This window comes from Stenella coeruleoalba, assembly GCF_951394435.1.
Source record: "Stenella coeruleoalba genome assembly, chromosome: 4".
Taxonomy (NCBI): Eukaryota; Metazoa; Chordata; class Mammalia; order Artiodactyla; family Delphinidae; genus Stenella; species Stenella coeruleoalba.
In genome coordinates this window covers 20,322,298-20,338,377 of record NC_137149.1, presented here as the reverse complement: position 1 = coordinate 20,338,377, position 16,080 = coordinate 20,322,298, and the positions used below count along the sequence as shown (strand labels likewise).

General features: G+C 39.5%; 1 protein-coding gene across 1 annotated transcript in view; it reads right to left on the bottom strand.

Moving 5' to 3' along the window:
- Positions 1-4,704: 4,704 nt before the first annotated feature.
- NDNF (neuron derived neurotrophic factor) overlaps positions 4,705-16,080 on the bottom strand; it is a 41,473-nt gene continuing 30,097 nt past the window's right edge. Inside the window, exons 3-4 of the mRNA XM_079920162.1 lie at positions 11,619-11,743; positions 4,705-9,947 (exon numbers count right to left, since the gene is read on the bottom strand). Of these exons, the coding sequence (XP_079776288.1) occupies positions 8,554-9,947; positions 11,619-11,743 (1,519 nt within the window). The 3' untranslated portion in view covers positions 4,705-8,553. The remainder of the gene's footprint in view (positions 9,948-11,618; positions 11,744-16,080) is intronic.

Genomic DNA, 16,080 nt, shown 5'->3' with positions numbered 1-16,080 from the left:
ATGTGGGCCCAAATATCAAATTCAATGAAAAAAGCCAGTTGCAAAACTGTGTGTTTAGTATAATTCCATATTTTGTAAAACTGAATGGTAAAAATAGTTTATACACAGGGAAGGAAAAAGTATTGGAATGTAAACAGAATTGTTAAAAATAGTTTTCATTGGGGAATAGAATTAGAGTGAAGGTTCAAGTTTCATGGTATAGGTTTGAGGAATTTTTTAGTTGTTGTAGTTTTCTTTTTATAACAAACACTACTTTAGCAATTAGGAAAAAAATAATTTTTAAATGGGGGAGGGGCTAAGGGGGCAACAGAGCCCTCATCTCTCCTTAGTACTGCCTAGGAAAGAGTTCAACAAAAGAAGTCATATCAACTAACTCACTGGCCCCAAAGGCGATACTCGAATCCTGTCATCAGCTGCTCTTTCCCCAGGCAGGACACAGAGTTCACCAGCTTTCAGCCTGCGACTCAGGCAGTGGCTGTGTGAGCTTCTTAAATGCCAGGTACATAGGAAAAATTTATATGGGAACAAAGGTGTGAGAGAGGGAATCAGGAGAATGTCAGTATCAAATACTCAATGTGCCAACAAAGGAAGTCCTGAGCACAAGTCCAGCAAACTTTAAAAGTAAATCTGTGCCAGTGGGTTCTATGGGAAGTCAGAGGATCTTTCCCAAAGGCAGGAAATGAGAATCACCCTTTCCATCATTGGCTTTATCTATAACCCTGGATTTGACACTGAGTTGTACCCCTTATTAGCTGTGTGATATCGGGGAAGTTACTCAACCTCTCTGACCCTTGGTTTCTTCATCAGTAAAATGTGGAATAATAGTATCTACCTCATAAGACTGTTGTGTGGATGATCACAATATGCCTCAGCTTGGGGGCTGGCATATAAATGAAGGCCCAGTAAGTATCTGCAATTAAAAAACCTATAACAAAAGAAAGTAAATCTGTACAAAACAAAATCCCAGACAACCACAGATAACTCTATATGCTAAAACACAAAAGCATTAAATAAAGGTTTATTGGCATCATATTACAGACACATTTTATCTTATGCAAGCATTACAGCAAATTCTGTATAATGAGATATATAAACAAATGGAAAGAAAGGTTGTTGTGATATAGTATAAGACATCATTAAATGGAGAAATCCTACACAGTAAAAGGAACTTAGTGATCCTTTGTGAATTATTTCTCTTTCATCTCTAGCTCTTCATATTTATCCATGTCAAAGATAATTTGTTGATAAATGTCCAGGCCAACCTTTGAATATGTTTTAAATTTTCCACATTTTTATCAATTGTCTCCTCATGTATTCTATTCTGTAAGTTCATTAATAAGCACTAGAGCTCACACCACACAAATGGAAATAGAAAGATGCATACGTTTGGAGCCAGACGTATCCAGTTTTTATTCAGTTTGTGACCCTGAGCACATTATGTAATTTCTTTGTTCTTTGGATCCTTGTCTGTTCAATGAGACTGCAATAACGTCTTCATCTCAGAGTTGTTATGGGGATAAAATAATTGTATCTCACATGCTGGCACTCAGTTGTTAGTTTCCCTGCTTTACCAAAAGGAATCTTAAGAGATCATCACCCTTCTCATTTTACGAATGAGAAAAGCTCAAGACCACAGAAGTTAAAAAAACCACACATCCTGAGTCCCATTTCTACACTCCTTCCACTGCTGTCCTTTCTCTTATTAGCTTGTTTATCTTCAATAGAGAAGAGAAAACTCAGTGGAATCAAAAAGTATTGTTTTCCTTTTTTTAATATAGGTAAGCCACCAAGAGACTTTTAAAGGAGGAGTAAGTTTTATGAAAGGTAATAAGTAGTCTAAGAACCGTCTGAAATCCTCAGAGATATTAAAAACAGAAGGTCTGTTTTTCCAAGATTTCCATAGCAGAACATAAGTATTCTGTAGGCTTTGGCACCAAAACCTCCAGCACTGAGTATTTATCTGCACATTTGAACTCAGGCCTTAGGAATGCTTGCCCATCGAATCGGCAAAGGAATTGGAGTTCAGTATTCAGAGCAGCGAAGTTTGCTCAGCACACAGCTGTATTTGAAGCCCGGCTCTGTTCCATTAGTCAACGGAACTTGCACAAAATGCAAAGTAATTTAAATGTAAGTGCTGGGATCTTACCCTGCTTTCATATCTTTGTCATCTTTTTCCATACCTGAAGATCACCTGTGGATAAGCCAAGAGAACCCGTGATCGTGGGCATGATGGAAAAAGTCAAAATTGGGCAACCTGTAATTTAGACCTTGGCCTCTTTACTTGAGGAAGCACGGCAAGCTTTATTTGGCAGGAAGGAGATATTCAATACTACCATTAAAAACAGCTAAAAGAGGGCTTCCCTGGTGGCACAGTGGTTGAGAGTCCGCCTGCCGATGCAGGGGACACGGGTTCGTGCCCCGGTCCAGGAAGATCCCACATGCCGCGGAGCGGCTGGGCCCGTGAGCCATGGCCGCTGAGCCTGCGCATCCGGAGCCTGTGCTCTGCAACGGGAGAGGCCACAACAGTGAGAGGCCCGCAAGCTAAAAGAGTCTGTTATTTCCTTAAAAACATGTTTTTAAAATTACATTTTACCATAGTAAAATTGGTTGAATTTTATTTGGTTATTTAAAAAATATATGTACCTTTATTTGTCTCTCTCAGTTGTTTCACTTGCCTCTTTGCTGGTCTCAAGTAAAGTTCTTACTACATCCAGAAGCACCAGGAAACTTTAAATGTCACTAAGGCTACTTGTGGCTGCTCTGATACTTGGGAACACAACCATTGGAAATGGGCCATATTTGTGACTACACCAGTTGTTCATAGCAAATTGCTCCCACAGCAAACTATATCTGTGGTTATAACTCTTAAATGGTTCAGCCACAATCCAGGTATTTTAACCATATGGATCCACAGAAGGGCACAAAATTGGTCAGTCAAATGCAGAGGCCTGTGCGACATCTCTGTGGCTTTTGAGGGTAACAAACTGCTTCCAAAACTGCCTGTTGATTTGGCATTGGGGAAATTTTGCAACCTGCATGGTAAAAGTAGCAATATGTTAATTTTATTTAATAGGTCAGAGTTCATTTTATGGGAAGGGATGAGACTGAACAGTCAAACCTCTAACCCTGCTATGTATTAATGTACTTGGTTCTGTTTATTACAAATAATTTTTCTCAGAAGCAAAATCCTGTCAGAATTATAATTAAATATGGACATTTGGGAGTCTTGTCAAGTGTATCTTAAAACAACTGTTTATATAATCCTATGCTGCCTTATTTACACAATGTAGAAAGATTATACCAAGGCCTAACTATAGACAAGAAATGGATATTTGCTCCTTTCCAAATTATGACAATTTGATTGGATATTAATATTGGCAAGTATTTACACAAGCAGAGAGAGACTTGACACATTTTGAAATTGCTTCTTAAAGCTCACTTTCTGACAATAGCACCGGACTCAAAAACAAAGCAACGCGTTCATCGCTTCTCTTAGTTGTAAGATGGTTATTATTATTATTATTTTTATCTGTTCTGTCTGGATCTCATCACCCATAACAAGAACCCATCTGCTGTAACTTCTTTGTTTTGCACCTTAGTCTCAATTCATAAAATTATTTCAAATTCTGAAGTCTTGGGACATGTCCACATCCTGGGAGCCTGCTTGACGTGTCCCTGCTTCAAAGTTTCTAGACTCTAAGTTTCTAACAAGTTTCCAGAAAACCTTACACTTTTCTGAAAATTCTCCCCTGTAGGGCAATGGGATGACAAGTTACATTCATTCTTCTCTCTGTTTTCTAAGCGGTCTTTTACTAGGATGCAGTGTCCCTCCTGGCACTACTCTCTTCCCCCTCTAACACTAGATGCCACACTATCTTCATTAGAATCTGAATAATGACAATATAGCAACATAACCACCCCTAAGGCCTTGCACTCTTCCATCTTGGAACCAATTATTTTTCTGTGATGGCGATCAGTAGCCTTCTATATATTTTATACTTTGAAAGAATATTGTAAAATATCTTTGAAAGAGGTATAAGGGTGGATATGAAAAGCCATTCTAAGTAATTTCATCTCTAAACTTTGATTACTAAGTTTATTTCTCAAAGGTTGAGGAAGGGGAATGCAAAGAAACAGAAATGAAGGAAATCTTACCCAGATACATGATCAACCATTCCTAGCAAATAGCGGGATGCAATTTTAATAGAGTGGATGGTGATCTATTAAATTTTTCGGTGTCAGGTTGTGTGTAGAACAGAATCCAAAACCTTAATAAAATTAAGCTGTATTAGATCTCTCACTTCCCTTGATCTCTCAGACCACTTTGAGAAAGAAATTAGATAAAACTATACTTTGCTCCATGCTCCATTTCCTCTCTCTGTTCTCCTCTCTCCCATTTCCCACCTTCACAACAACAACAAAGACCCAAATCCCAAGCTACTGCATATTTTTCTGACCAAAACTCTCTGGGAAAAACACAATGATGAGTGTGCCCTGATGTCTCCCAGGTCCTGCGGACAACTTCAAACAGAGTACAGCTGAAATCGGGCTGCAGTCACTTTGCTTGGTCCTGGGGGAAGGACCCAAAGGCAAGTTCCCAGCTGACTTTATCTCTATTGCACCATATCTAAGTGGGGAAGGAAGTGGCTGGAGATGCTCCAAAGGACCTTGTTCTTCAAGTTAGATGCTGGTTTTTGTGTTGAAGCCAGCCAGTGAAGAGAGACAAAGGTGCACAGTCTGGGTGAGCGGCTGCATGTCTTCTGGAGTGAAGAAGTGTTTAAAATGAACTCCTGGAGTGAACATTAAACTGGGAGTACAGGAATCTGGGTTCTAGTCTTAGCTGAGCCTCAATTTCCTCATCTATAAATTGAGATAGTTGAACTAGATGATCTCTAAGAGGCATTAGTAATGTGTTGGAAGAGATTCCTGTTGGTTTCAGGTCCAACAAATTCCTTGAATTGTATTCAAAACGTGTGTGTGTGTTTGTGTGTGTGTGAGTGTGTGAGTGTGTGAGTGTGTGTGTGTGTGTTTTCAATGGTGTCTGGACCTCCCAAACTATTAAAAACCATTAAAACTGATTTCAAACTCTAAAGTTCATCTAAGTGATTTTTTATTTGACGTTGCTTCATTTGGCTTTTCAGGATACAAAGATCACAACTTTTCCAAGTGTATTCGGAGTAACTAAAATAATCAATGCATATATCCTTTCCAGCACTAATCCTCTGATGCATGTTTAAAAAATTAATCTAGACATTGATTATAACTTAACCAAGAAAATCATCTGCTATAAACTTGTATAGATTCTGAATAGTTTTAGATTAAAATAATTGACTAACGAACTTAACAGCCTCAGTTTGTGTGTACATGCAAACCTAGATTGGAATACCTTCTGTCTCTAAAAATAATCATAACTTTTTTTTCTTACAAGTTTGCAGTTGTCAGTTATGGGTTACACACACAGTCTTAACGAAATTTGAAATGGTCTTTAAGAATGAGTTGCTTTGAAGTCATAAATAAGACAAAAATTTTATTTCCTTTTGGAAAATAATCCATAAGTGACTTCTTTTCCCTAAGAATTGGTGATTTATATTCTAGTAAGGATTTTGGAGTCCAAGCAATTCTATTACTTATTTGTTTCGACTATGAGAACTTTCTTTTTATTTCTCTGGTATTCAATTTCCTTTTGCACCTGAAAAATAAAGATAGTGAACTCAAATAAAATGTCCTCAGAGATTCCTCCCTCCTCAATGATACTATGGCTATACTTGGTATTCTAAATGCCCTGTTCTCAATACAGCTATCCCGGAGCTTAATGGAGAAAAGGTGGTGTTTTCATATTAGCTTTCTAGTTCTTTTGTTAATTAAGAACAAATTTTTCTTTCTTGTCCTCAGTTCACCTGAATGCTCCTAAAATCTAAACACATTAGTAAATAAGAGAGCTTTGTTTTTAATAGGTTTCTCTCTTCCTTTATGAGTGATAGAAGTTTTACAATGTGTGTTTAATTTTCCCATAATTTTTAAAAGGCAAATTTCACTGGGGCCATGAAAGAATTCTCTGGTATATCCAGAGTACATAGAAACCGCCATCCCAGTTGGCTAAAAAATAAAAGCTTGGTTAAATTGATTTGGCCTGGCTCCCAGCGTTTCCCAGGCATTTAGCAATATCTGAGAGTTAAGTCCGTCACCTTCAGAAGCTGCAATAACTCTTTGATTCACTGTAGTCCCATTTAGCACATTGCTCTGTAATAATATATTTGTGAATAATATGAGAAAGTAGATTCTCCTTCCAAAGGCACCGTATTTATAACTTAGGATAAGAAGGTCTCTGGGATATTGTCAATTTTAAAGTTCTCCTTCCAAGTTGGTTGGTTATGTGGCCACTGGGGACATGCTCTTTCTTCCTTTTAAAAAATTATTTCAGGTGTCACAATGCTTCATACAGATATGATAAATTTTGTTTTGATATCTTAACGCTGATGAATTGGATGACACATTTTTAGAGGGAATATTTTCTCCTAAGGACCACCACTTATACTCCCCAAGCCATAGTGACTTTATACTCCATAAGAATGCTACTCGGGCTTCCCTGGTGGCGCAGTGGTTGAGAGTCCTCCTGCCGATGCAGGGGACACGGGTTCGTGCCCCGGTCCGGGAAGATCCCACATGCCGCGGAGCGGCCGGGCCCGTGAGCCATGGCCGCCGAGCCTGCGCGTCCGGAGCCTGTGCTCCGCGGCGGGAGAGGCCGCAGCAGTGAGAGGCCCACCACATGAAAGGCGGTGCCAGCACATAGGGGAAATGCAGTGGTTAAGGAATTACACCTGCCCCACTTGTAGTTACAGAGACACTTTCTCATTTAGAATCATAGAATTCTACAAAACACAATGTGTCATGATAGAAGGTATCCTATGATATCATCTTATCCACATCTATCACCACTTAATTTATAACTGGGAAAGAGGAACAAGGGGACGTAGCAGATTTTCCTAAAGCCGCATAGCCTAGTTGACTGGAAATCCCAGACTCTTCTAAATCCTCCAGTGTTTTCATGACACATCATGTATAGAACCTGTGGAGAATGAAACTATCTAAAACTGCCCTCTGTAAAGAGTTTTTGATAAATGAAGGTTCCTATTATTATTTGCCTAAATTTTATCTTACACCTAAATTACTTTTTGAAGATTCATGAAAAATCAAAGCTAAAAGTAACAGACTGTAAATGTTACAAACCAGCAGCTTCCATATTTTTCTCATGACTAATTAAAGTCCTAATTGGTGGTTGCTTAGTTGTTCCCACTAGAAATCAAAACAATTATTTTGCTAATATTCAAGCAGCTGGAAAATATTTGGCATATCCCAATTTTGTACTTAAAATAGATGGTTATTTTTAAAAGAGAGGTAATATATTTTAGGTTGTTAAGGACGATTTGTTGAATACTTATCGAGCTACAGTATCTTGAGGCTTGTCTTATTCCAAGTCCATTGGTGCGCTCTCAATTCTCACAACAGCTAGCTCCTATTCAATGTCAAAATACAAATTTCAATAACTGTCTCTAATGCCACAGTAACTTTAGAGAGATGCAGCATGCCTTTTAACTATTAAAAAAGGGTCAAACCTGGTGCAAAATTACATAAAGGCGCAGTTTGGGGGACAGAATAGAAATCGAATACACCAAGGTAGCTGCTTGGGAAAATGAACAGTATATAATCTAATATCTTTAATTTTATATACATGAATATAATGTATGTCAACTTTGTACATGAGATACATACAGTATTTAAACATTTTACTCAACAGATAAGAATTTACAATAGGGCTTCCCTAGTGGTGCAGTGGTTGAGAGTCCGCCTGCCAATGCAGGGGACATGGGTTCGTGCCCCGGTCCGGGAAGATCCCACATGCTGTGGAGCGGCTAGGCCCGTGAGCCATGGCCGTTGAGCCTGCGCGTCCGGAACCTGTGCTCCGCAACGGGAGAGGCCACAACAGTGAGAGGCCCACATACCGGAAAAAAAAAAAAAAAAAAAAAGAATTTACAATAGCAATAGAACTGACTAAAGGGCTGTCCACTTAATATACTTAGATTAGATCCGTACTTTAACAGGAAAAGAATTTAATAGTTTACAATCATAGAAACACTGACATTTAAAACAAGACTTTATAAAATAATTTATATATATTCTAGCATCTATTGAGAGGAATAATTTGCATTTGTGGATGTGTGCAATGAATGGCATATTCAAAATTTTTAGGTGATAAAATAATTTAGAAGCAGTTCATGCAGTGGTCAAAGCAAGGGATGGCAGTTCCTTCAAGATGTCCTTTCTCTTTGACATCAGTGGATATCAGATACACACTAGGTACCATTGGGGCACACTAGACCAAGTCTCCTCCAACAATTACTTATATAAACATCAATATACACCAGTTGATATCCCTTCTTCCATAGTACAAGTACAGGTCACAACTTCTCTCAGCTGTGGGAGTAGTCAGTTTATACTTAAAGTGATTTAATGTCTCTCCTGGAGTTCTAAGTGATATATCTCTATACAAGGTAACTAACAGAACTTCCTGGTTTTTACAACTTTACTCTGATACTTCACAGAGTGCCCCCCATGTCCTGTGACATAAACATCCAGCAGGTAAGATTTTCCAGGCTGAAGACCTTTGATTGTTTCTGTGGTCACTGCTTTGTGCAGGTTTTGACTGTGGAAATATTTACAGAGGACCTTCTCTGATTTCTTCCTTGTATCTGGTCCAAGGCATTGGTTTTGCTCTCTTTTCTTCTGGTCTTCACTGTAATTATCATCCACTTCCTTTTTGTAGATGCAAAACTTGTTCCTTTCCTGGGTGCCTAGCCAAGCCACGGTGGCTGAAGAACAGGTACGCAGCTTGTCGAAGGCTTTGATGCGCGTGTCTTCAGGAAGAGAGGGAAATGACTGCTTACTGGGCCTGGTGGTAGCTAGTATTTTCAACATAGATGCTCCCTTCTTGTTTCCTTTCAGTCGAATGAGATATTTGGCTTTAGGTTTTCCTCTCAGCTGAAACTGTCGAATGCCTTCCACGTTCTGAGACAGAAGAAGTTTCCCATCTCTTCTCACTTGGATTTGGACAGCGTCCAGACAAGAGTGAATAAATAAGGTGACTTTTTGGTGAGACGAGATTGGAGCAAACCGTAGAAACTTTGCCCCCTTCCTTTTAACGAACACATCCGTAACTTTCCCATCTTTCAGCTCAACTGTCTTCTGTTTCGCTTCTTCCTTGGTCCTGGCAAAGGTGCCCACGTAAGCAGTGCTCATATTGCTGTTGCTGTTGGCCACGAAGACGTCAAAGTAGTACTGCGTATCGGGTTTCAGATCCGAGACGGTGAAGATGTTCTTGTTTCCTATGCAGATTTTCTGAATGTCAACCTTGGGCCTCGAGTAGGCGTGCCTCCCCAGTTTTGGAGACGGCTTTGTCAGGAAGCTGTGCTCTTTACCTGAATTATCCGAAGCAAATCCGAAGTGGGCAAAGTCAAAAGGGCTGAAGTCCAGACCGGGCTTTGGTGCCATCATGAAAGCGTCGTCTGCACTCAACTTCGCTTCCACTGCGCAGAGACTTTTGAAATTGTGCTCTTTGTTGATGACCACACAGTACTGAATGGGTTGTTTCAGCAAAGAGGCCGTGGGGCTCGGTTTCCAAGCCAAAGTGACCGTGGTGCATCCCAGGGAGGTAACGTCGACTCTCGGGTCATAAGGTAATTCAGGGTAGGGCTGGTCAGACTCTGGAGTTGTGGTGGCATATACTTTGAAATGTGTGTCTTTCTCTGTTGAAAGAAGCTCCAACTGATATAAACCAGATGGAGAACTAGAAGATATGAAATATTCCACGTCGTTGCCTTTGTAGGAGAATAACTCTGCGCCTTCCTCATTGATGATCTGCTGCTTCTGCTGAGCCAGAGGCTCTGGATCACCTAAAAGACACAAGAGAAGCACAGCCTACACGTCAGGGCATGTGCTGTGGCTTGCCAACCTTAAACTGTGTTCTTAAGACAATTTCATTTAGTTTTTCTCCATTGTAAAAAGAATACATGTTCCCAGTAGAAAACTGGGAGATAGAGAACAAGATAAAAAAAAATCATCCATTAATACAAATCCATATAGTCCTTTATTAACAGTTTGGTCTATTTCTATCAGTCTTCCTTCTACACATGTTTATGCAGTTGTTATTATTTTCTCTTATTTTTCTCTGCAACTTTATAACACTTATTATCATGCATATATGTACCTAGAGAAACCTCCATTTTTCTCACTTAATATTATATCATAAAAATGAATCTGTTGGTTAATTTTTGACCATTATAATAATGCTGTTATATATGTAAGGCTTTTCTGATTTTACATTATTTCTTCAGGATAGATTCCAGCTGGTAGAATTTTTAGGTCAAAGACTGCAAACCTCTTAGAGACTAATCCCTACTGTCAATTTGCTTTTGCCAGAAGGGTTCTGTCAGTTTGCACTTGGATGGCTAGCCATTTCACTAATTTCACTTTTGTTAGTAGGACTGGACAACCTCTTTAAAATATAGAATATAAAGCACCAGTAAGAGGACCTAATTTTCAACGTGTAGAACACGCGCTCAGGAGGAATATAGGGAAAGTACTGAAACTAAAATAATGTTTTCCATTTTTTGTTCCTATTAATATCAGATGTCACACAGATATCGGTGTTAGAAGACCCAGAGAAGGACCGTGTAGCCAGAGTGGGAATGGATCTTTTCCAGCTGATCACTGCAGGTTGAGAGTGAGGTATGTAGAACTTCATATTCCTAAACGACGCAATTAACACAATCATCATGTGACTACTCATTCTATCTCAATCTCGCCACTCCCCATACGCCCTTTCAATATTTTCCTAATTACAGAGTTCCCACATCACTGTACGTATCTAGCTGGCTACCATCCTGTCATGGCACCAGTCTCAAGCCTTCACTTCAAGCTAGGATGCCTTTGCCCCTTAAAGGGAAGCAGCATCAACCCAGGGCCTCATACAGACTCTACTCATTTCTTTGTATCTGTCATTTGCTTCCCACCATCTGCATCTTCTTCAGATGCCTGACCTATTCCTCCTGACTTTCTTCTCATCCTGGACTTCCCGTGGTGCTCGATGCCCTTTTGTTCTCTCTTTGTGGTGACCCTTTACTCCCCAGAGATCAGAGGCTCTTATCCTTGGGTGCATATTAGATTCACCTGGAGGGGAACTTCTACCATCCCAATGTCCAGACCCCACCCCAGGGCAATTAAATCACAACCTCGGAGGTAGGATGCAGGCGTCAGTAGCATATACAGCCCCCAGTGGTGAGTCCGGTGGTTAGGCAAGACTGCAAACCACAGCCAGGGAAGCCGATGCTCACCCCTTGCCTTTCCTCACTCCTTCAGCCCACACACCTGTCTCTCTCAACCTTTTATTTCACCAAATCACCGCCATCTGATGTCATCCTCTGTTTCCCTCATCTCCAGCCCCAAATCTCCAGCTTCCCCCACGCATCCGTGCTGGTTTTTCTTACTAAGAGAAGGCTGTCTGTCTCATAAGCCTTTCAGCTATCCATCCAGAGGTCCGGGGTCAGGTCTGCCGCGCCGCTTACCTGAGCCTTCCCCGCTCGCCTCCTCTGGCAGCTCCTGGAGGCTCAGCGTCCACGCTAAGGGCGCATCGCAGGGAGTCACTGTGACTGACAATGGCGTGTTGTCTTCTTCAACCACAAAGAAATACCTGGGTGAAAGTGGACCACTTCAGACCGAGGTAATTCATCCTAACACTTACAACCAAGATTAGTGGGAAAAATCGCTTGGTTTAATTTGTATTCACTTAACAGAAAATCAAACTGGCTATCTGACATAAATCATGATATTTTCAGCAGTAACCGTGGAAGTCCAATAGCCCAAGGTTCTGCGACCAGATTTACCATCGACACAGTCTGAAATAATTGAAAGACATTGAACCAAAATGTGGAGTTTGGGTGTTACTCGAGTTAAGAATCAAAACTTACCAGTTTGGGGGTGTTATTTAACACCAGTGCAAAGTAAGTCACAACCAAGAGGAATTTCCAGGTACGTTGCCCTACAGGTACTGCATTTTCCATAAATTTGGCGATAAATTTATAAGTTACCCCAAGGGCACTCTAAAGCGCCAACCATTCCAAGAGATCATTTTCACAGCAGTGTCCTTCTAAAATGCATGTTGGTCTCTGGCAAAATAACACTGTATTCAGGCTTTTACAATCTTGACTTTTGTTCAGTTTTACTATTCCATATCCTTTTGGAGAGAGGTATCTAATGACCATTTGAGAAATATTTTTAAAAGGTAAAGATAACTGTGTCAGTCAGTGGAAAGGCACATTTCTCTGTCACTAAGATTTTCTGTTGAATTAATAACCTAGTGATTTGAAAACATTTTAAAAGAACAAAACATTCTCCTCTATGCTTTCCCCTTAGATTTTTTAAATGATGTCTCAAAAGAACTTTTAAGTAGAATAAAAATATTGCCTATGTATAACAATGCTATATATTCTTACTCTGAATAATTTAGATGATTCCATTTATCTTTCAAAGCCCATAATCTTGCAAGGGAGGAAACAGTGGTTTCCTCACTGGTTTCACGGCAAAAAATAAGCAAGTTTCACCTCCTAGAGACTGCACCTCCTGGGTACCTCTTTGCCTCTCGATTCTCTCTATATCTACCCCAACACCCTCTCCAAACTGACCACCGTGGCCAGCTGCTCCATCAGCCTCCTCTGCAGTTCTTCTCACCTCCCCGACCTCTAACCCATGGGGTGAACCAAGGGCCTGTGCTAGGACACTCTTTTCTACCCGGGCTCATTCCCTGTGTGATCTCACCCAGGCTCACAGCTTTAAGCTCTTCTATTTTAATGATTCTCAAATGTAAATTGTCAGCCTGAACTCTTAGCTAAATTTTAGAGACAACTATCTTCTCACCATCTTCCTTTAGAGATTACTGAAAGTTTCAAACTTAAGATGTCTAATCCAAACTTCTCATTCTCTCATCAAACCAACTTCTGCAGTCTGTCTCTACTCAGTAAATGACAGCCCTAACCTTCCAGTTGCTCAGGACAAACGTTTTAGAGGCATTCTTGACTTTTTCTTACTCTTCCACTCCACATACACTGAATCAGCAGTCATTTTTTTTTTTTTTTTGGCTTCATCTTTAAAATATACCCAGAGTCCATCCCTTTGTTCCACTTTCCCTGTTACCACCAGATCAAGCCACCATTTTTTCTTGTCTGAGCATTGCAATAGCCTTCTGACTGGCCTTGTTTCCACTTTGATCCCCTTAGTTTATTTACCTCCTTCCAGGAGGAGATATCCATGTACACCTAAGTCTGAACACACTCGCTGCAAACCCTCCAGGAGCTTCTGTCTCATTCAGAACTTGCAATGATTTGCGTCCCCAACCAAATCTCTAAACTCGTCTCCTCTATTCTCTCCCTTCTTTACTCAGCTCCTTGCTCTCTGTGGAATGACTACGGCACACTCTTGCCTCAGGGCCTCTGAACTTGCTGTTTCTCCATCTGAGATGCTCATCCTCCAGCTGTTGACCTTACGTGCTCAGTCACTGCATCAACTCTCTTCTCTAGAGTCGGTCACCATCTCGCCATAGACCGACTCTGACCCCTTATGTAAGACATCACCTTCCTACCCGTGAAGCTGTTCTACTCCTCTTCATTTTTCTTCAAAGCACTTACCACTACCTGATGTATTAGATATACCTTTGTTTGTTTTTTTATTTTCCCACCTCTCCCAACTAGAATGAAAGCTACAAGAGGGCAGGGCATTTAGTTCATTGATGAAGACTTAGAGACTAAAATAATTATTAATAAATATTTGTTGGATTAATGAATAAGTTTAGCTTTTCACTTTTGGGGAAAAAAGTCTTTACTTGTTCAGAGAGTCTACAACTTCCCCAGCAGTGGGGCCTCCGCCTACCTCACTGTCATGTCATCATCCCTTTTGCTTTCTGTGCTCGAACCACGTAGGGCTTCTTTGAGCCATTGGGATGTTGTTTGCTCTGCCTGAAATACACCCCTTAGTCCTTATTAATATTTGTAAATAAATAATTTTTTAATTGAAATATAGTTGATGTACATGCCCTTACTAATATTTAAATGCCACTTCTTCAGGGATGCCTTCTCTAACTGTTCTGGCTCAGGTTCTCTCCCATGCTCTGAGTGTCCTATACTTTTCACTTTGGGCACCTATTGCAATTTGTTACTATATATTTATATTATTATTCGATTAATGTCATTTTCCCAACAAAGGCCCACTTAAGGTTCATTTTCCATGTCATTTTATTCTCAGCATTTAGCACAGATTTCTGCAGGTAGAAAGTACTTGATAAAGTCTACTTAATGAATGCATTACTAAATGAATAAACAGAACCCAAGAATCATAACACCTACCTTATTCTAGCCTTAGGATACCTACACTTAGTCTGTTCCTACCTGAAGATACTGAATCTGAATGGAAATATATGTGCTTTCCCCCCTTCATTATTCCAAGATGAATTAGGAGCTGGAGGGTGGAAATAGGGCTGTGGAAGGACAAATAAAGGGAAGACCCTATAAAAGCAAAAAAAGCTTGTTCGGAATATAGTAAACTTAGGCAATCATCCAAACAAAATAACTAGATGATTGTACTCTTTACTATATGGAAGGTTTATGGACTTAAGCATCCCTAAAGAGAGGTGTCAGATGGTTTAATTTTCAAATTCAGTCAACTTTTGGAGAGTAGAATTTTGTTCCTTTGGCCAGGTTGCATAGGTGATATTAACCACATAAACATGACTGAACCTATGAACATTACAAAGAATTAGGTAAGACAAAATAATTTATTTAGCATTGTGTAATTTTAAAAGTATTCGAAACTTTTTAGTTTTGTTTGTTTTTGGTTTTTATGTGGGTAGCCGAGCTAACCAGTGCTGAAATCAATGTGCACGTTCACCTATTATCTTCTGTTCTCATTTCAATCAAGAAAGTAGTTTATTTCCAAAAGTATGCAACTGTGTCTTAGTAACTTTAATACAGGCCATAAGCAACCAATAACAGAGAAAACAATGCTTGCATTCCACAGGGTAATCATTTTACATATGAAACATCAGAGAGTCCCTCTAAGTCAACATTTTCATATGGAAGCACTTATGATTAGGGATAAAAGACAATCTGAATAAACTTTAACAATTTGACAAACATTTATTGTCTACCATGCACAGTGCACTCATGGAACGGAGCTGCAATCAGAGATGATAGGGCACGATCTATGAGCACCAGGTATTTACTGGCTAGTGAGGGAGACAGAAATGTGACAAATATGCTCCAAATTATAAGGCCAGAGTTGAGGGATAAACACTCCGTGAACCATTTAGACTTTGCAATCTATGTATAAACATAAGCATAATTAATGAATTTGTTTTCTTTTGCTATTCTCTGCTTCCAAACTTTATCTGGAATTTCATCTTTAGTTGTAATATCAACAATGTCTATATGGGTTCTCCCATCACATATTTTACCCCTAGAAATGACTGTGGCCACAACTCTTTAACTATTGTTAACATTGCATCCAAATGTAGATATCAAAGTCTCCAATCATGATTTGTGCGGGGGGGAAAAAACCCAAAAGAATGAACAAATGAAAGAAATAAAAACAGAAGGAGGAAAGGAGCATGTGTTGTTTTGAAATGTCTTATAATAAAAACATGTTGCTTCAAAGAAAAAAAAATGTAATTTTAAGACAGCGCTTAGAACCAAAACTTATTTAGTTTTTAAGAGACTGGAAGATCAAAGATAAACCATTTATTTGATTAAGTGAAATGATTACATAATGAGGAACGCTGTGCTTTAAAGAACACTGCAAAGCAGTGCACAAGTACATTTGGGAAATCAAAGTAATTTTTTAAAGAAAAATTTGGATTCACTCAAAAGTTTCAAGAGACAAAAGAATATGACAAGCAAAATGGTTCGGCATGAATTCAGCTGATATTTAAGACTAATTTGAATCATTAAAACTGCCTCCTCTACCCTTCCTTCTTTTCACAGA